This window comes from Sander lucioperca, chromosome 5 (assembly GCF_008315115.2).
Source record: "Sander lucioperca isolate FBNREF2018 chromosome 5, SLUC_FBN_1.2, whole genome shotgun sequence".
Taxonomy (NCBI): Eukaryota; Metazoa; Chordata; class Actinopteri; order Perciformes; family Percidae; genus Sander; species Sander lucioperca.
In genome coordinates this window covers 12,820,791-12,841,753 of record NC_050177.1, presented here as the reverse complement: position 1 = coordinate 12,841,753, position 20,963 = coordinate 12,820,791, and the positions used below count along the sequence as shown (strand labels likewise).

The 20,963-nt window shown below is 42.6% G+C and overlaps 1 protein-coding gene across 3 annotated transcripts in view; it reads left to right on the top strand.

Moving 5' to 3' along the window:
* Positions 1 to 20,963, top strand: part of nectin1b (nectin cell adhesion molecule 1b) — a 184,935-nt gene that overhangs the window by 57,288 nt on the left and 106,684 nt on the right. For all 3 annotated transcript variants that reach the window (XM_031287070.2, XM_031287069.2, XM_031287071.2), the window contains exons 2-5: positions 1,205 to 1,576; positions 3,996 to 4,295; positions 5,441 to 5,558; positions 11,794 to 11,945. In XM_031287070.2, coding sequence (XP_031142930.1) covers positions 1,205 to 1,576; positions 3,996 to 4,295; positions 5,441 to 5,558; positions 11,794 to 11,945 — 942 coding nt within the window. The remainder of the gene's footprint in view (positions 1 to 1,204; positions 1,577 to 3,995; positions 4,296 to 5,440; positions 5,559 to 11,793; positions 11,946 to 20,963) is intronic.

The following is a 20,963-nucleotide window of genomic DNA, read 5'->3' as shown; positions in this document are numbered from 1 at the left end:
TCCTTCCTAATTGATAATTTTTTTTTTTTTTTTGGTACCATACTCCATACCATACTCCCCACAGGCTAAAAGAGTAGAGGAGAGGGGCGTGATTGCTGTTTTTTATATAGCTAATGTTTGTGTGTTCTCTTCCACTTTGTTTTTTTTAATGGGAGCTCCAGGCAGTCATTGAAGTATTTGTGAGTAAAAAGTAATTAAGATTACAATGGGCTAGCCAGTGTGTAGATGGAGGGAGGGGGGGCGCAGCCGACGATGACTTGGCTCCAACTTGCCGCCCTTGTACTCATTCATTAGTGATGCATTGGTTCTCGCTCGGCCCTTCATCTCAGCAGAAACACTGCCTTCATGGACAAAGACAGGGTTGTGTGGATGTGCCCATTATGTTAATAACTCCCCCAGCTTTTACACACAACACCCCCATGGAGCAACTCTTTACACATGTATACATGTATAAGGAGCCAGTGGAGGAGGAAGTATTCAGATACTTTACTTAAGTAAAAGTGCTAATACCACACTGTTGAAATACTCTGTTACAAGTAAAAGACCTGCATTGAAAATGTTTCTTAAGTAAAAGTATATAAGTATCATCAGGTAAATGTACTTACCTTAAAGTTAAAGTAAAAGTACTCAATGTAGAAAAATCCTCCCATTTTAGAAAGTGTAAAGGATCCAAACAGTTGTGTGTTTAATGGTCTAATCATTTCAGCTGGACTAGTAGGCCCTTATATTGTTGGCATCATACTTCATAAACTACATGTGTTTTGTGTACAAAACTCTTAATGTGTAAAATAACTAGTAACTAAAGCTGCCAGATGAATGCAGTGGAGTAAAAAGTACAATATTACTCTCTGAAATGTAGCGGAGTAGAAGTAGAAAGTGGCATGAAAACATAAGACTCAAGTAAAGTACAAGTACCTCAACATTTGTTCTTAAGTACAGTACTGGAGTAAATGTACTTAGTTACATTCCACCAGTGTGAGGAGCAGACGTTGCATCTGTAGCATATGGTGAGTGTATGGCTGAATCCTTGAGTCTGACTGTGAGTGTTGTGCGTGCATGTACTACCTAGGAAGCTGAGTGACTCCTTGACTTTCAGTGCATGCACGTGCTATTGACTCGAGTGCTTTGCTTGACCTTGGACACTTGTTAATCATAATTAAATGTTGTTTTTTTTTCTCTCTCTCTCTCTGTCTGTTACTTGTAGCTGGCAGCGGGCAGATGGTACAGATGGACTCCAATAAGTCCGGCTTTGTGGGCTCACAAGTGGAACTGCGCTGCATTTTCGTCAACAGTAACCCACCGGTCAAGATCTCTCAAGTCACCTGGCAGAAGGTCCTCAACAGTAGCAAACAGAACGTGGCCATAGCCAACCCGGCCCTGGGCGTGTCCGTCCTGCCGCCCTTTAAGGAGCGAGTCACCTTCAAGCAGGCCGCAGTCCGCCATCGCACGCCCTCGCTGGAGGACACCACCATCATGTTCTCCGAGCTCCAGCTGTCTGACGAAGCTACATACATCTGCGAGTATACCACATTTCCTGCGGGAAACCGGGAAAACACGGTCAACCTCACTGTATTTGGTAAGAACTTGTACAGAAACACTGAAATGTTACACTTTTGGAGATTGTCAGTCAGGTTTTATTCTGTTTAAATCCACAACAGCTGTATTTTGAAAAGTAAAACTGGGAAGCAAAGGCTCCCTGTACGGATATAAATCTTAGAAATCTAATCTGAGTTCAGTTTAGCTGAAGACATAAAATAATTGTCTCAATCTGTAAGTGAATAATTAATCCTTCCCTATGTTTGAAAAATTCTAAATCACCAGATTTGGAGATGCAGGGTTTTGACTGCACATTGAAAGTAAAATCTGAAAATCGATCCACATTCAATGGCACAACCCAATTACTTTAATACCCAGGTTTGCATGTGCCTTGGTCAGCCAATATTGTTCCCTTTCAAGCTTCCACATGTTGTAGAACAGACATGGATCATACAGAACAGATTGTGTAATGGTCGCGGTGTATATATCAATGTGTTTTGAGCATCAGGGGCCCTGTCTTGCTCCCGGCGCAGCACAGCGCAAATCCCGAAGCAAGTGTCTTTGCTAATTTAAAACCGACGCAATTTCCCATCCAGCGCCCGCGTCGTTTAAATAGCAAATGTACCTGCGCCCATCTGTGCGCCCATGGGCGTGCTGGTCTTACAGGGTGGTGTGTTCAGGTGCATTCTTGGCGTATTGTTATCTTGAGGAAGTGGAAAGTGATCGCACCATTGACCAACAAAAACCTGGTCTGAAGTCAATAACGCAGCATTTCATTGTTATTTTAACAGCAAATTAGTAAAATACGCCTAGGCTCGTGCACAGCGCGCGCACACTATGCTTGTTACACACACAGGGACGTGCAGCAGCACACAAACATGCAAAAGATTAGAAATAAAAACATTACGGTGCAAATCCGCCATCATAATAGCTTTGCACCAAGGTACAAACGCGCCTGGCTTTTAAAGGGAATGGGAGATGACACTCTGAGTGGTTTATTGCATGTTATGCCCAAAACACACCTATGAATTAATGAAGACACTAAGTACAACCCTTTTGAACCATGCGCCTGGCGCATGGACCCGATTATCTGCCGTTAAACTAGCAAAAGTGGATTTGTACACGCCCTAAACGCACCTGCGCCAGGCGCTTTGCGACGTGCACTTAGATCGTTAAAATAGGGCCCAAGGAGTTCTTTTCTTTAACATGTTATTGCTGGCCTGAAGAGAAGTCAGAAGGTTGTAAATCTTTCACCCCGATTTTGTTTCTCTTCGACTTTAGGCGGACAAAAGACAATTGTTTTGAATCAGAGAACACTGGGTCAAACCGACATCTTCCTTTTTTAGTTAAAGGCTAAGGGAACACACTTTACAGCTCTTCAATGTTACATTGCCACAGGCTTTGTTGTAAAGTAGTTTGAGTTTCTTTGGAATGTTTAAAAAGCAGATGCTGTTTCTCTGTTTCCTAAAGCTCCTGCAAAATCACGCTGTTTACAGTGAAAAAAACCCGTCTGTGATTGGTGAACAGCACCGCCAACCATTGCATCATTGTTGAGTCTCCCTCATTCCATTTAGGACCTTGTTATGCGTACACGTTCAAAGTTGAAGTGAAAATCATTTTTGACATTTTCACGATGCGATGATTGGGGTGACGTGTCGTTTAACACCAGTCCCAGATGTGGTTTTTATAAAATAGGAAGCCGCTGCAGAGAGCAGTCAATAAAAATGGCAGGTGGGACAGGAATCAATAAGGCCACTTCAGAGTGTGTAATTTGGCTTGAATAATCTCATTTTGTGCGGGATGAAATAATGAGCGCCTAAGAAGTAGTTTATCTTGGCAAGCGGCAGCGTTTCAAAAGGTTGTGCGCGGACTCTGATTAGAGATCTAATTAGAAATTAAGTGTTGGTGTGTTTTTCCATTAAGTCCCAGTAAAAGAAAAAAGCACTTGGCTTAAGTAGTCCCTGTTGCCAGAGCATCTTCTCAGCCCCTAGTCCCCGTTTTGTGTCACAGAGCCTCCCAGGTCTTTTTAGGCTTTCTGCGGCTCAGTGAACGTTAGGAACCTGTGTGCAGATAACCAAGCGGCAGCATTCAAAGAGGCCTCTTCATCTCTTTTAGTAGTGCTCAGGCTCGAGCCTGCCTTTAGATGTTCTTAAAGTAGATTGCTAATTGGCAACTCGCAAAGGATTCAAATTGGATGACTGTGCATTTGGGTAGGCAAATTGGGTTCTACGTCTGCATGAGCCTTGACAACTGCTTTGGCTTTGAGCAAGGAACGGAAAACTTTGCCTGATTTGAGTTCCAAAACAATGTTTGTTCTCTCATCCCCTTAGTTTAATTTAGTTTGAAAAGCTGATTGTAGGTGAAGTAGACACAATTAGACACAAAACACAAGATCTTTGTTTAACGAGCTTTAATTACATTGTATGTAATTTGTTTGCTTTATCCTGTCTTCTGCACAGCTCGGCCTATGACACGCATGACTCTGACAACGCCCACAATTGTGGCCAGGGCCAGCAAACGCAAGATGACTGTCGCCACTTGTGTGTCAGCCAACGGGAAGCCGCCGAGTGTGATCAAGTGGGACACCAGGTTGAAGGGCGAAGCCACGTTCCAGGAGACTCGCAACCAAAACGGGACGGTGACGGTACGGAGCAATTACGTGGTGGTGCCGAGCCGTGAGACCCACAAACAGAAGCTGACGTGTATCGTGACGTACCGAGGCGAAAGGATCTCAGACAGCGTGGTGCTCAACGTGCAGTGTAAGAATCTGCTTTTTATACAGATTTGAACTAAAAATCACTTGTCTTTTCTTTTTGGTTGGAACGTATTCTCACCTGGATTTCCTGATCTCATGCATCATGTTTTCGTTTCCTGCCGCCAGCATGAACCGATCACCATAGTTTACAGTAAACAAGGTCTTCTTACAAACAGCTCAGAAACCTTTCCAGCTGTACAAAGTCAAGAGAAAGAAAGCAAAATAGCTGCTGAGTATGCACCAGACTCCCACCAAGAACATTTTTACAATTTACAAAAGAATTCTCGATTTTCACTTTTGGTTTAATAATAATTGACTAAATTATCTTTAAGAAAAACAATACTGCAACATAGCCTCTTTAATCAATCTTGCGCTGAAAGTATGTTAGAGTTAGAGTTCACTGCTTTTTGATTTAATTCTCCTACAAACCTATCTTACAGGTATGTGTATTATCAATCAATCAATCAATCAATCAAAATACTTAATTGATCCTAGAGGGGAAATTTGGTTTGTTACATGTACTCCATTCTTGAGTAGAAATATATAGAGACATTATAAGATATTAGAAATAAGAAATAAAATAGACATACTAAAATGCATAGCATCAATATACATGTAAAAATAGAGATATAAAATCTGTCAAATACTGTAATATATACAACGATGTAAACAATAATCTACATAATAATAGTGCGGAGAAATTGGATCTGTTTGCGGTATAAATAAATGCATTAATGTAAATAAACCGGAGTATTGCACAGTTTAATTTTTCTTGCAGCATTAACATAAAGTATTGCTCACAATATCGCACAGTTGAAGATATGAATAATGAATAAATAATGATAAACTATCCCAGGGCCTCCCAGTCACTGACACTCTTGAGGGAGGAGTTAAAGAGTTTGATTGGCCACAGGCTTCCAGTGGCGCTCTGTGGTGCATCTTGATGGAATGCGTCTTGCACTATTGGATCATACTATTCATACTCATGTATTTATTTCCCCCTAACTACAGCAATGTAACAATTGATAAAGCTAAAAGTGTTAAAAGTCTGGAGAAATTGTTCATAATTGTTTTGCAATAGTTAAGTTTCTTCAGGAATACACCAGTGTTTTTGGGCAACAAACTGACTTCAGTGTGCCTTCCTTGCAGACGAACCCGAGGTTAAGATCGAGGACTTTGATGGAAACTGGTTCCTGAACCGTCAGAATGTTCAGCTGACCTGCAGGGCTGATGCTAACCCCCCTGTCACCATCTACCAGTGGAAACTGTGAGTTTGACTAAACCCTAACAAAACCCCTTAAGGCCGCATTGCTACGTGTTCTTTCTCTCACCTTGGGTTTCTGAGTGAAAACAAGTATTTTTGTACAGGGCTTACTCAAGCACAGGCAGGCAATTTCATGGAATTGCCCAGTCAAATAGCCTGCTCTTTTCCAACATTTGTTTCAAGACATACATATATATGTACAAGAAAGTAATCTTCAAAATTAAAAACACACCAGCTACCTTCATCCTGTCCAGAAATGTGTCTGTGTGTATTTGTTTGTTTATAAAACGTGTAATGAAGATAAGACTTGGGCCCGAGGCAGAGCACAATGGTCCCATTATGGTTGCAACACACACACCCCTATCTGCCTGATGGTCTCAGATACTGGGAGATAAATGCAAACAGAACACGCTTTGCCTTGCTTTTTGGCTTTTGCTTTGAAGTCAGGAGGACCAGCATGCAGATAGAGGGGTAAGACAGCGTCACTGTTGGTGCTGTTGTGTTCTCTGGAGGGCGCAGAAGGCAGCGGTTTGTCTCTGACACACACGGAGGAGAGGGCTGCAGTATGGGAGCCATGGATTAGGCCAGCATAATGCAGGGCTGACATCAGTGTTTTTGCCTCTGAGACTATCACTGCAAATACATGAGCAAGAAAGAGATACAAACATGTTTTCAAGGCCTCGGGGGCTCGCCAAATAACCCCCGGGTTTGATCTGCTTTGAGTAATTGCATGAAAGTCGGTCGTGAGGAAATGATGTAGGTCAAATATACACAGAGACATGGACGGAGTGCAACTCAAATGCATAGTTATTTGCTGTAATTTGCACTGATCAAACTCTTTACTGGGTTCTGATGTCAGATTCAAAATAACAATAAAACAAAACACAGGAAAGGCAGTGCCACTCTGAATATAAAGCAATGTTTGTGAGCATATCGCAGTTTGAAATGACAGCGTTATATGGTCAAATTGCGAGATAAATGTAGCAATTTGTCGTATAATTACTCGGCAGAGACTGGGCTGAGAAATATGTCACTTGACACGAGTGGATGTGGATTAATAGACCATTGTGCCCTTATTGTATCTACTCTACGGACCACTGTTGGATTTTAATGAGGCATGGGGAGTTTTTTACCCTTTTTTCTTATGCATAGATTTAGCTCTCAGGGCAGAGACGCTGATATACACACAGCAGCAGCAGCCAACGAAGACGACAAGATAGAGAAGATTTGACCTGCTTGTTTTTTTTTTTTAGTTTGTTTTTTTCATCAAAGGCAACGGGAGATTTAGGGAGATAGGGAGAAAAGAGGAAGGAGAAAAGAGGAGGGTGAAGAGATGTGATCTAGAAAGACGAGGGCACTGGGCTGACAGATAGGAGGGGACGGCCATTGCTGCACTGAAAATGAGATGCCAAATGTGTTGTGAAGGTTCCCCTGGGCTCTTGTGTGGAGGTCGGCACAAGGCTGTGACGGAAGGATCCGGAACAGGCCGGCAGGATTGCGTCACACTTGTCACCACAAACACACACACACACACACACACACACACATTGATAGTATTTTATTTATAAGTCTTGGCGATCGCTCCTACTTTAAGCAATAAAGAAAGCAAGACCTTTTTTTCTTATACATAGTTTAGTACTATTCTTTCTGGTATAATTTATCCTTATGATCAACTTAATTATTTCCTGAATTTTGTATCACCTTCGACCCTATAAATATGTATTTAGAAATGCAGGAAATGGGATTTAAATCGAAAACATTTTTCTGGCGGAGGACCCCCAGACACCCCCGCCCCCACACACACACACTTCTCAAACCACACACAAACACACACACACACACGTGCGCCCACACACACACACACACACACACACACACACACACACACACACACACACACGAGAGGTGTAGCCAAATCCAATAAATAGTAATGTCTCTGATACAGATCAATATTAATTACATAGACAATCTATTGTATCTAGTATTTATCTAATCCCATGAGATCATAGGATTGTATTGTTTTGATTGTTTTCTAAGTTATTTGGCTCACTGTAGAAGCTATAATTGAAATAATCTTCACTTTTCTACTATCTGCATTCATTTTTCTCACGTTTTCTCTGCTCCCCTGCATTGTGTGGAGTGTGCAGATGCCTTGGCACAAACACAGTCCTTGAAGAAAGAATCCAAGCATCTTTGATTTTTTTTTTTTCTAAGAGCACAATGCCAGAGCTATTTCTCTAAATGGGTTAATGGGGAGCTGCACTGAAATAGCAGAGACTCGACTAAAGAAAGGACACCCTGTTTGAACTTTGTTTGTTTTTTAAATGTTTGCTTGTAGGGCATTCTTCACTCGCCTTACACATTTGTTGAGTATGTTTTTAGTGCATACTCTAGTTTTCTAGTTTCCCTGAAAAGCAATATTCCAGCACACGCATCCTCTCCCTCCACAATGCATTGACAGTCACTCAAAGATATGGGATTCTATAAATAAGAAAGCAGTATTATTGTTATCACCGCATTTTGCAGTGTGACGTCAAATTCCACTCTAATTAGCTAGCTTACTTATTGCCGTAGTGAAAATGTGATTCTATTATACATGTCGATTAAAGGCCACCCTAAGGGAACTGTTGCTTCAATCTACCCATAGCTGTGGATGAAACTCACAGATGACTTAATGCCCCTTTAAATTATATTTAAGTCAGGTTTATTGCCTCTTTTATTTAACATGAGCAGTTAGTAAATATTGTTAAAGTTGTCTGTGGCTCCTCAAAGACACTGAAACCTTACAATAAACATTACGCATTAATGTTTATTGTAAATTAAACATTAAAGTGTTTATTAAACACTTTGAGGCCATCTAAATAGATAGCTCTTTGATTAAAGATGCTGTCCTTTCATGCTTATACTTATGTGTTAGTTTGAAGTCCAGGAAGCAGTCTCAACTCCTTCTCTTAATGAATATTTTGATCTCTTCGTCTTCTTTTTTAGACCTGATTATGAATAACAATCATATTTTACATTAAAGCCTTGAAGCATGCATAGTAGGGGTGTCACACTTTCGTTTTTTTTAAATCGAAAATCAATCGAAATGAGCTTTTGATTTTGACTATCAGTCAAGAGCAGGATCGGCGATTCCCCCAGTATTTTTTTCTCTCTCCACCCCTGCCTACTTGCACATGTCCTGAAGAAAGATTACGGGAATAATAGGAAAAAAACAGCGTAGCTTACCGGCTGGTAGCAGGCAGCTAAAGACACAGCGTGATGTTAGATTACCGGCTGGTAGCATGCAACTAAAGACACGGGGTAACGTTAGCTTACCGGCAGGTAGCAAGCAGCTAAAGACACAGGGTAACGTGAGCTTACTGGCTGGAACCATGCAGCTAAATACACAGGGTGACGTTAGCTTACCAGTAGCCTGCAGCTTGACTATTCCACAAACCATGGCCACTGCCGACGTCGGAGATAACGGAGAAACAACAACCTGGAAAATTCCCTGAAGCTTCCCTGAAGTCACTGGTGTGGCAATATTTTGCCTTCCCTGTGAGTGAGTGATGTAAACTAACAACGAACAGTAAAGCATGTGGGCTCGGACTGGACTCCATGGTGTGTTCATGTGCATCTCGATAAAGTCATGGTGCATTCTAATGTGCCTTGTAAACTCACTGTTATTGTAAAGTACCCTTCTGCCATCTGGTGGCTCTTATTGTGGCATTGCCATCACTGTTGAAAAAAATATTATTTAAAATTGAAAATGAAATTGAATCGTGACCTTAAATTCGTTGAATTGTGGATTTGGAGAATTGTGACACCCCTAATGTACAGTCTGTTCTGCATTCAAGTTTAATGACCCTCCACACAATCATGCAGTTTATAGTGACATGGTGTTTTGATGGATATAGTGTCCTCCAGTCCCCTCACCCTCATCTCTACACACACGCCACATACATGTATGCACACAAGAATCACTGCACAATCTGCATCGTTCTCAAGCTGTATGCAATCTTTTCATTTCACTGCCCCTCAGGCTCCACACACACACACACACACACACACACACACACACACACACACACATAGATGTCTCACACAAATGCTCTGGTCACCTCAGAATCTGTGGTGAATTGCAGTTTACCCGCCTTTAATTTCTGCAGCAAATCAATTGGGCTTTGCAGCACTCAGCAATGGATAGAGGCTCACAAGGTAACTGATTATTGAATTGTGAGGTACTGCAGTGACGCTTGTCTGCAGCTCCATTGCAAGGTGGCCAATGAAAACAACTCCACCATAGCTCTATTACTTTTGTTCTGAACTATGCACACGTTATTGTAGAGAGAAAAAATCGCCACTCTTTTTATCCTGAAAAAAATGTGCTCCCTACCACGCCATTAACCACATACGGACCAGCTGTTTATAATTGACATTTTATGATAGATTAATTAGCAAATAGCTCGTCACTGTGTCGTTCCTCCCCGTCACTGAAGAATCTTGTTGAAAGCCTGTTTAGTGCAGCTCAAGTGCCTGATGTGTGGCCATTGTTAGCGTGAGACCTAATTTTGTTGCCTCTCTGTGATTTCATTTAGTTTTTCTTCGGCTGTAATAAATGGAGCGTTACATTGTTTTTAATGTTCTCGCACACCAGCAGATCTCAAAGTGTCTCGCCGACAGAGAGCAAGCCCAGGAGTGAAGGAGCGAGCTCTTTGACTACGTTTACATGCCTATAATATTCCGGCTTTTGCCCTTTTTCCGAAAAAGACAATATTCCCACTAAGCTGTTTACATCGCTAATGAAAGTGAATATTCCACTAATGTTCCCGTTTACATGCAGCCGTGCAAAAATAGGATTTCTTTCAATGTTTTCCTCTGGTAACGGACCGTGTGTGAACACAGCCTCACTCTTTCATTCCTTAAACCACCTTCCTGAAAATGAATGATTAATGATGTGTGCACATATCAAAAAACCCGTTGAAGTCTTTTAATGTTAAAAAGTAGCTGTGTTTCTCCTTCCGACCAGAGATGTGGTCTTTTCTTTCGGCCATGCATCTCTACCACAGCCCAGCAAACTGTTGGCTGGTTGGTTTGTGTACAGCAACCATAGCAACGCACAGAGCTGACCATAAGCCATAAACAGGCAAGAGACCCTAAACTGTTACAAACTGCAGATTCTGAATGCACTGTATACATGCCCAAAGAATGCTTCTAAAACCTAAATAATACCAGCATATCCCACATGTTTTAATAGGAAAATGCTTAATTCGAAGAAAGGCTTTATTCAGAATATGTGCCTTTACATGACTTTGAAATGGATTTTAGTGTGCATGTAAACATACTCATTGTTTACAGAAACCAATGTCACACACACCCAGCAGCTCACCACAGTCAGCCCGGAGAGCTATTTGATGTCATCATAGTCGCGTTTGTAGCTTGCCTTAAGTGAAATCCAATCAGAGCAGCTGATGAAGCCGATCCAGGGGAAGGCAACAGGAAACAGCTAATTGTCCTGAAATCTGATGCCTTTCCTCAGCCTCCAGGCTCCGTAAAAAAGGAGCCCGGATGATAGAACGGAGGGTGGGTGGGCTCATGATCTGTGACCTTTAAAGTGTGCTGACCTGATCAAAGAACATGAGCGAGTCTTAACGCGGTGGAGACAGCCAGCCATGAAGACAAACATCTCAGGCAGGATAAAACAGGCTCCAGTTCTCATTGACAGCCCAGCATTTTGGTAGATTCTGCATTTATCACTTGATCAGCTTCCTCCCCTGACAGCACACCTGAGTTTCGAGTCCAGCCATGTGAGCTGTGCCGTCGTTGAGGAAAGAAGCCCCCATTTCACCGTCCCACCCTCCTCCCACCACTGTTTTGTATTCCACATACCAAACAGGCCTGTGTCCTCAGGCATCAGCTATGTCTTACCTGCTTGGACCTGCTGGGATTCCCTGTCCTCATAATTTAGTTTGGACTTGATGGATGATGGCTGAAATATAGCGCTGTCAAATATTCCTGGTATTTATCTCACCCTCTCACACACACACACACACACACACACACACACACACACACACACACTTCCAGGTTTGTTTGGCACTAGAGACTATATTTTTTATGTGCTTTGAATTGCTTTGCTGCTCTGGGGAGAAGGATTTTATTTATTTTTTTCTGCCGTGGTCTGGTGTAATTCTGCCTTTTTCATGGTGTCTGTATTCTTCCCTCTCTCCCTCTCTCTATCTCTCTCTCACCTCAGCTTGAACGGTTCTCTGCCCAGTAATGTGGAGATCAAGAACAACACCCTGTTCTTCAAGGGACCGGTGACCTATGACCTGGCCGGCACGTACGTCTGCGACGCCACCAACAGCATCGGGACTCGCACTGGCATTGTGGACGTCAACATCACAGGTAGGTTGATAAAGGCGCTCGCTTTCCGCTCTCTGTCTCTTCAGTAACTCTGGCATGGCTTGCATCAATACAGTACCCTGCTAAAAGATGGAGTCAGGGATCCGTCAGACCCCCGTCCGCACAAATCAACACAAATATCCATCCATGCACACGCACAGACCAGAGCAGGTTGCCTGTAGGCCTAGGTATCATTCAAACATTTCCGATACCGGTACTGACACCAATACCACGACTTCGATACCTGTTCCTAAATACTTTTTTCAGTACCTATTTGATCAAATCTATTTTAACAAAAAGAAATAACAACATTACACATTGTGGCACAAATGTTTTTTATTTATTTTTTCAGCTCCTACTACGTGAGACGTCTCAGTATAACGTAGAGTTTTTCCTGCGTGCCTCTACGACGTGTAACGTTACACAGCCAATCACAGACATTATTAGATCTCGGTAGAAGCATGCTGCATGCCTAATGGCTCACTGACGCTGATGAGGTTTAATCCTTACGTATTGAACTTTGGTATTGAATGACGAGGCATTTTTCGATACTCGATGCTATTGAGGCAATTCGGTCGGTGCCTAAAAAGTATTGAATTCAGTACCCAGCCCTTATTGTCTGTGTGTTGTGGATGCTGTTACCACCTGCCCGGGCTCTGCTACTCCCTGCTGCACTGTGTGGCAGGTTAGATTAGGAAAAAAAACAACTGTGTTTGTGATCACAACAGCCGCCCCCTTACTTCCCCCCTGTCCTGTTACGCACCCAGGCGCATGTGTGGGAGCAATATAAAGCAGTTCTTAGTATCAACGCCTAAAATAACATCAAGGAGAATGAGGGTTTTGAGGTGAGGGTACTGTATTGATCCTAGTTTGCTCGCATCACGCTCACATTTCTCCGAGAAACCCGTGCCTCCTTTGTAGTCGAGCTCTGCGTTCCTTCTTTTGTCTCTTCTGTCTTCTGGGGAAAACAAAAATGCTGAACAAAACTGATTCAGTTCTCTTGCCTTCCACATAATCGTTGGCACACACGCATTGTGGTTCCTCTGGGTTCTCATCCATAGGAGACCATATTTTGCACTCAAAGCCTTTGCTGCAATATATATAGCAGATCTGACTTTTGCTATACGTAGGACTAATGTGAGAATCTTCTTCTATTGGTAGCAGCTGTGTGTGTGGTATTGGAAGACTGTCACAGTTTTGCTCTGGTCCGACTGGAAAGACTTTTTCCCCCTGTACTCGTTGTGCTGCTTGGTTTCTGGGAAGCGGGGGTGTTCTAACTTGCATTGCTTTGCATGTTGACTCATGTTGTGTCTCTGGGAGCGCTGTGCCTGGTGTGAAGTGAACAGCTGTGTCTTAGAGTATCATTGCATACCATCTTTTTCTGTTTCCTCTCTTTCAGTGTGTTATTCTCGTCTGGTAAGGCTAAGGCTAGGACAAAGCAGCTTTGTAAGATATGATGTCATTACCTGCATTGAGAGAACTTGCCAATCCAAAGTAGGCGGTTGGTGTAGTAGTGTGATAATGTAAATCTCAGAGGAGCTTGTACAGCCCTTACTTATCAAGCAGGAAAGTGAGGAAGTAATACTGTCAGGAAATCACCCTGCACCAGCTTGTATTGAGTAATTGTGTTCCAAGGAGATTGTACTGTTGCATAAAGTACTGTATCCTTTTGGAAAGGCAAAACAAAGGCACCAAAGTCATTTTCTATTTCTGCTTTTTCATTGATTGCTTAAATTAACAAACCACATAGCTATTGTCCCTCCAGACTTTCTGTTTATTCTCATCATTTGTTCGTATAATTCTATTGAGTGAGTGAGGAGAACAATGCATGGGTACATAATTTAAGCGCATTTGGTTTCAATTCTTCTGCATACAAAATTTGAATCTGCACCTTTTTTATCTATATAATAATTTAAAGCCCTGTACATGTTTGCAGGTTGTTTAGCAGCATGTTAAAGATAATGTGATGATTGAATTTAAAGCTGGCTCCCAGCAGAAGGCAGTCATTACTTCCTATCCCTATGTTTGTTTGCAGTAATGAATACACTTAGTTATTACATGTCATTCAGAGACCCAGAATTAGGCATTTAAGAAAAGTGTTCACATTTTAACAACTTGATCGCCACGTTTCCTTTAGCTGTGTGTCGTCATGCTGACACATATCCTGAATATTAAATGGCACAAGGCACTTGGAGGTCTATTTTCTGTTGAGGATACATTCCCAAAGGGTCCCATACAAGCCTCAAAATCATGTTGCCAGTTCCAATCGTACCAGTGACAAGTTCCCCTCCTAAAGCGCAGTTCAGAGCCTCAGCTCCAACATGGTGCCCAGTCTCAAACAGCTTTAGTTGACTGTGTGGTTTGGTGCTCCAGGATACGGGAGTGCAGCCGCAGCAGCATGTATGAACAGAGGTGAGCTGCCCTTGTGTCTCATGCAGGTCCAACATGGATACGTTACCGTGGGATCATACAATGCTTGTGCTCTTTGCTGATGCTGTGAAATGCTAGCCTGGTCCTGTCTTAAGCAGGCGTGTCAGCATAATCTCCTGCACTACCCTGGAACATCATTAAGCTTTGAGGATGTGTGTCGAAGAAATGTTTTCTGTTCAGAAGACATTTCTGTAAATGTAGCAGAGCTGCAAAGATGAATGAATTAAATAAATCGTCAGTCGCTATTTTGATAATCGATCAATTGGATTGAGTCATTTTTTCGTCATCTTGGGCTTTGGGAAACTCTGATCGACGTTTTTCACCATTTTCTGACATTTTAGAGACCAAACAACTAATCGATTAACCGAGAAAATAACCAACAGATTAAATCGACAATGATAATTACCGTTAGTTGCAGCGCTAAAATGTATAAAAGCTTGCGGTAGGCTTTGTCTCAGTTATGGAGATTTAAATTAAAGACTGTTGGAGGTGAACTTGAGGGTGGGCATGGCGTTTCCTTTTAATTCTTTGAAGTGCTCTGTGTAGCCTTGACATTGGCTGTGCGTAATGACCCGGTGGTGGAGGTAAAGAAGTATGCTGATGCTTCATTAACTTCAAAGAGCATCTTTGTGCCTCAGACAGAGGCGGCAGAGACATGGCAGGTGAGAGAGCCCACTGCTGGCTGCTGTTCAAGGCTGCAGCATTGGGCCTCAGTAATGCCAGCTAAGTGTTCCCCGCACAAAAGAAAGGTGACCAAGCTCATAGCTGCAGCGTATTTGGGAGACCACAGCTGACTAGTGCTGAACATGAAATGATTATTTGTTTTCCTTTGTTAAAGGGCACATTTTAATCTTCTGGGAGTTTTGAGGCACTCCGAAGAGTTCCGTGTTTCTAGAGTCAATAACTCTGGCCTTTTTTAGCCTGCACTAAGCTGTATCAGAGCAATATGACACAATCTATCAAGCACTTCATACCACCATTGTACATAGAGATGTTCCGATACCATTTTTTGCTTCCCTATAATGATTCCGATACCTGAACTTTAGTATCGGCCTGATACCGAGTACCGATCTGATACCATTGCTCCAATTTGATACCATGATACCATTTCTCCCTATATATTATAATTTTTTTAACAGTTGTACAATACTAAGCCTGCATGAATGTGATATGATTGAAAGTAGTTTAAAGTTGATTTTTTTTCTGGTATAAATGACGTGGAATCAGATCAGTGCACAGACTCGTATACTCGCCAATACCACATTTTAGGCAGTATCGGAGGCACATCCATAGTTCTGTCACTATCAAGAACTAGATGTATCCAAATGCACTACTACTCGCTCATGCATGGATATGGCAGTAGTGCTTTTTGTTTTAATTTTGAAGTTGATTTTTAGATTGACACAGCAATATACACCTGCCAGGGACACAACTCTGCTCCCAGTGTCAGGAAGATAAAATTTCCGTGACAACTTGTTTGTAGCACTTAAGGAAGGCGTATTTTAATCAAGCTCCTCCGTTTCGGTGGACGGATTAGTGGGAGCTGCATAACTGTCAGCTGGGCAGATAGAGCGGCCACGGAGCACCTTGTTTCAATTAGTTTGGGGATAGTGTTTGCTGTGGAGATGGCATCGACTACGGTAAGTCACATGGGCCAAGGCTGCTTTCTCCAAGGACATGTGTTCTGCAGATGTGGTGTCTGCTTGTCAGAATCTAATGAACCACTCTACTGTTTTAATCAACCCTCGCTCTCAGAAACAAACAGGTGAAAGAGGAAGTCTGAGGGAAAAAAAAATAAGGAAGGGAAGAGAGGTAGGCAGGGGCGGGGGGGTGGGGGGGTGATCTATGGCGACAGAGTTGAGCTTCATGGAACGGACTTCTTGTTAGCAAACACCTCTCATTCACAAATCTCTAACGGGCATCAGAGGCCATGTTCAAAAATAGAGACAATGACACAGCCTCACAATGAAAGTTATTGTTAAACATTCATTCTCTGCAGCTTTTAACTAGGGCTGCAACGTTGTTGTACTTGCGATAAATAAGCAGATATTAAAGTGTACTCAGTTCTGCATTTCTGCTGCATTCAGTATTCTGCTAAAATACAACACATTGCTTTTGAATTGGAAGCAAATGAACATTCTTTTATTGAACAACATTTCCGTTTAAAATTTTACACTTAGCCAAAAAATTTTAACATCAACAACTTCTCAGTCCCTCCCCCCTTTCCGCTAAAGCCCAAAATGGTCTCCTAAGCCCCTCCCCCCACAAGGGAGAATGAATGCGTGTGCAACAGTGATTGACACGCAGTTAGACACCCCCTCTGGCCCTGATTGGTGCATCTGAACAGGGAGCTGTGGATTTTTGCAAATCGCACTACAGGCTGTAGGTGGTGCCAGAGGAGCCGGATTATTTTTTTTTAAATGACCTGCTTCATACAGTTCTACTCGAACATAGGGTCAGTTTCAGCAAATATGACAGAAAGTTAGTTTTATAAGTCTTACCTACTGCACCTTTAATTATGAAAGTACATTTTAAAATAAATATTGGCAGCACTAAAAAAAGAATGACGTTACATTTTGAAGTGCAGTTTTCTGCTGATATTCTCTGTCAACTAAAACAAAAATCTGAGTGTCTTTCACATTGTGTTTATTGTGCCAGTTGATATCCTGATGGCGTTAAAAAAGAAGAAAAAAAACATTAGATTAAAGATTATTGTGCAGCCTTACTTTTAGCCGTCTAATAGGAATGCCAGTCAAACAGTGACTCTGTGAAATGTTGCAGCCGAGAAAGCCGCAGGAAGGGGCCTGAATAATGTGGTTAAACCTCAAAGATCCTCCACAACTTAAGAGAGCCAAATCAGTCTTTCATTAAGATAATCAGCTTTCCCACCATCACACTCGAAACAAATCGATGCTGCCATCTTGAATTTCTTCCCAGCACATAAGGAGACGTGATGAATGGCCGTTTTGTCAGGACCTTACAATTATGTCATTATCACCCCTGAGAAGGGAGAAGTGTGTGTGACTTGTGGGAACATTTCTCTCAGCGAAGCAGAACATTCACTACAGATTGAATTTGTTTACTCTCTTGAGTAATCTTTGAAACTTGATTAGATATTTTTTTAACCTTGACTCTCCCACACAACAGCGCTTTGTGAGATGGGGGCCGGACTGCGTCAATGACGTATAATTCCTGCCACGTTAGCAGGATCAGCTGTGAAGGATAATATCAGATCAGCTTGGGGTCGGCCAGTATGTGAACCTTTGGGTGATTCCACTCACGGCCCAGCCACGCCACCTTTCATCCTGTCTTTTGTCGGAGCTGTGGCAGCGAGTTGCTTTAGAGAGCTGAGGTGCAGGTTGCTTTGCTACAGTGCTTTACCACCCGGGTTAAACTGGATGGAGTGAGAGCATTCTCATCAATTTAGCAAGGAAACGTGAGGATGGATCCTTCTGTAAGCACAGGCCAGCCGCCGTCGACATGTGTCCACGCTCCCCTGAACAAGCAATAGTTGGCTCCCCGTGTGAGAAATGAAGTCGAGAGAGAGAAGAGATTTAGGGGAAAAATATCGTACCCATATGGTGAAAATGCGATGAATAAAACGTACAGTCCAATGGAAATGTAAATAAATAAAAGGTGTCCATGACCGAAGGAGACGCTTCAGTGAGTCTTGATACTTTGGAATTTTATTGAAGAGGTAAAGTGGATTTCAGAAATGGGCTCCCAGGAAAACGGAAGTAGGAGCGTTGCAGAGGCAGAGGGCAGGATGCTGTTTGCATGACTCTGTGTAACAGCCTGTGTGTTCACTGCTTGTCACTTTCCCTATCCTCCAAGTCCTACATTACGATGATGATAAAAGACACTGTGACACAGTGGTAGTGTACGGGGCTGCCGTTAAAAAAAACAACCAAAAACTACCTACGTTGACTTTTTCACCATTTATTTACCAATCTCACTTTACAGTTCTTTGGCTCCATATAACCAACGCAAGCAAACAAGCCCATTGCCGAGAAACACATTAGCTATGTCTATATAATGATTGCAAATGCTTGCCACCGGGTTGGCAGGAAAGCAGCAGCGAGTTGTTGGCAGCGGCAAAGGGAGCGTTCTCAGCATAAATTTGAATGACTGAGCAGGAGATGAGACTACTCTGAGATGACATCAAATGTTGTAATTGTCAGGAAAGAAACACATTGCAACTTGAACTGGATGCATACCACACATTTTACTGTAGTCCTATTATAGTTATCGAACATCTGTAGCCACAATTCGACATTTATTAGACATATATAGTTTATTAGACAGGTATTGGCCTCATTAATGTACGTTTTATAAAATATTGCTTTCTAAAAATCACTCTCGGGTTCCCTCTCTTGTCAACATAAATGAACAGCTGTGACATGGAGGGTTTTTAAGGATCCCATGAAATGGACACTTCCTGGAAAACAGTCACGTCTTTCCTCTCGCTCCGTAATTGATGCTTAAGATTGAGTCCTCACTGGCTTCTTTCAACGTGAAATACATCACGTGAAGGACGTGATGATAACCATTTCAAGGTGGTTCTCATGGCAACTATCGTCCACAGGGGTTGGCTGCCAACCAACCCTAAAACAATCCAAAAGTCTTCATAGTGGCTTTAAAAAGAAACAAGTGAACTGTAAATAACAGTCTGTGTCAATGGCCTGGATCATTTTTTTATCAGCTGAGAAACAGACATGTTGCTCTCTGCGGTGCCAGGTCTGCCTGTTTTCTCAATGTGATCGCTCTGTGTGATAAAGTGTGATTGCGACGAGTACGTCATTGAATAAAAACAAGTATCGCACCATATATTGCTGACATCTAACAGCAGAGCGGCTCCACGCAGCCATTTGTCTCTTTTCTTTTCCTCTGACAGAGACAAGAGACATTATGAGCTTTGCACAGGCTCCCTTAGCAATGTGGAATTTGTTTGTTTTCGCCTGTCATGGTGGCGTCTGTCTCAATCTGTGCCCTATAGCACATCGCATTGTCGCCTTCTCATGCCGCCGCCTGCATTATTCATACATTCAAAGGCCACACGCGTATATATCTTGTATATCATTGCACCCTCACTTCAAGCAGACATGCTGTCAGGCAGGTTGAGGAGCGTTTCATTACCCTGCGCTCTCTGCTAGCTCCCCTCACCCTTGAACTTTCTGATCCGGTGTCTACAAACCTACATGTAGAAGGGTTTGGGTGTTGCAGGCTGTGACTGTGACTGTTTAGCCCCCATGTCCTCACTACAGGAGAGGCTGCTCAGATCCTGCCCATAATACACCTCATTATCCAAATGAGACATTAGCATGAGCGGCTCCCTTTGCTTGCACACCATAGGCCGCCCCATAAAGCCTCGCCTGTGTTGTGCTGTGCCAGGGAGGGCACTGGGGGGGGAAGGCATTGTGGCTGCAGCTCATTTTGCGTAAAATGGAGGAGGGGGATGCTCACTGTGTAAAGGGTTTTTTCTTTTTTTTAAAAGAGTTAGCCAGGCTGTGGGAGTGAAATGGAAATGTCACCAGGGGAGAGCATGTGAGAGCAGAGCAGCTGAGATCGTAGTGATTTATCTCAACATTTGTTTCTGCATGGCTTGCTGTTTCTGCTCTCCCGAGGATATGCAGAGGAGAGGGATGTGGCGGGCAGACAGAGTAGTGGGATTGGCTGTCCAGCCGTGTGGTGTCGGATGTGTCACGCCTCCCTGAGAGCCTGATGAAGTAGGTCAGACGCTGTCCCAGGGTCTGACCGCTGGCTCCAGAGCTGCTGCATGGTGATTCACTCGCTACACACAGCTCCAAAATAACAACAGGGAGACAGGAAAACCACAACAGGGGGAAAAAACAGGCAGAGGAGAAGCTGAGAGTAGGATGGTACGGAGAATAGAGCTGGGGATGAATCGATAAATTGTCAACTATTAAATGAATTGGGAACTATTTTGATAAATCCGTTTGAGTCATTTTTTTAAGAAAAGTATAAATTCTCTGATTCCAGCTTGTTAAATGTGGATATGTTCTCTGTGACAGTAAATTGAATATCTTTGAGTTGTGGACAAAACAAGACAGTTGAGGACGTCATCTTGGGCTTTGGGAAACACGTTTTGTAGACCAAACAACTAATCGATCAACCGAGGAAATAATCCACCGATGAATCGACAATGGAAATAATGGTTAGTTAGCGGAGAACAAACATTGCCCCCGACGTCTCCTGGTCTAATGCCTTTGAACATGCAGATATGTTTGCTGCGTGTCTGTTGACACAATAACCCATCCTTAGCACTGCAGACACACGCAGGCTAGCAGGGAAATGTAGAGATGCATTAATAATGGTACCCTATGAGCAAACATGATCCTTCAAAAGAGCATTGTTGTTTAGATGCCGGTGTAAATATTCATTGCTCATTAAAGGCGTATTAAGAATGATTATTACAACCCCTGTAGCACAAAATGACCATGTTGTATCAACAAGGGCAGGGCATTAAAACACACTCTCTGAAATCTTTTGTGAACAGAAGCATTTTCCACTGCTTTCAATAAAAAAAACATTGATGTGGGATCTCTGCTCGAATTTGTCATCTTAGTCACG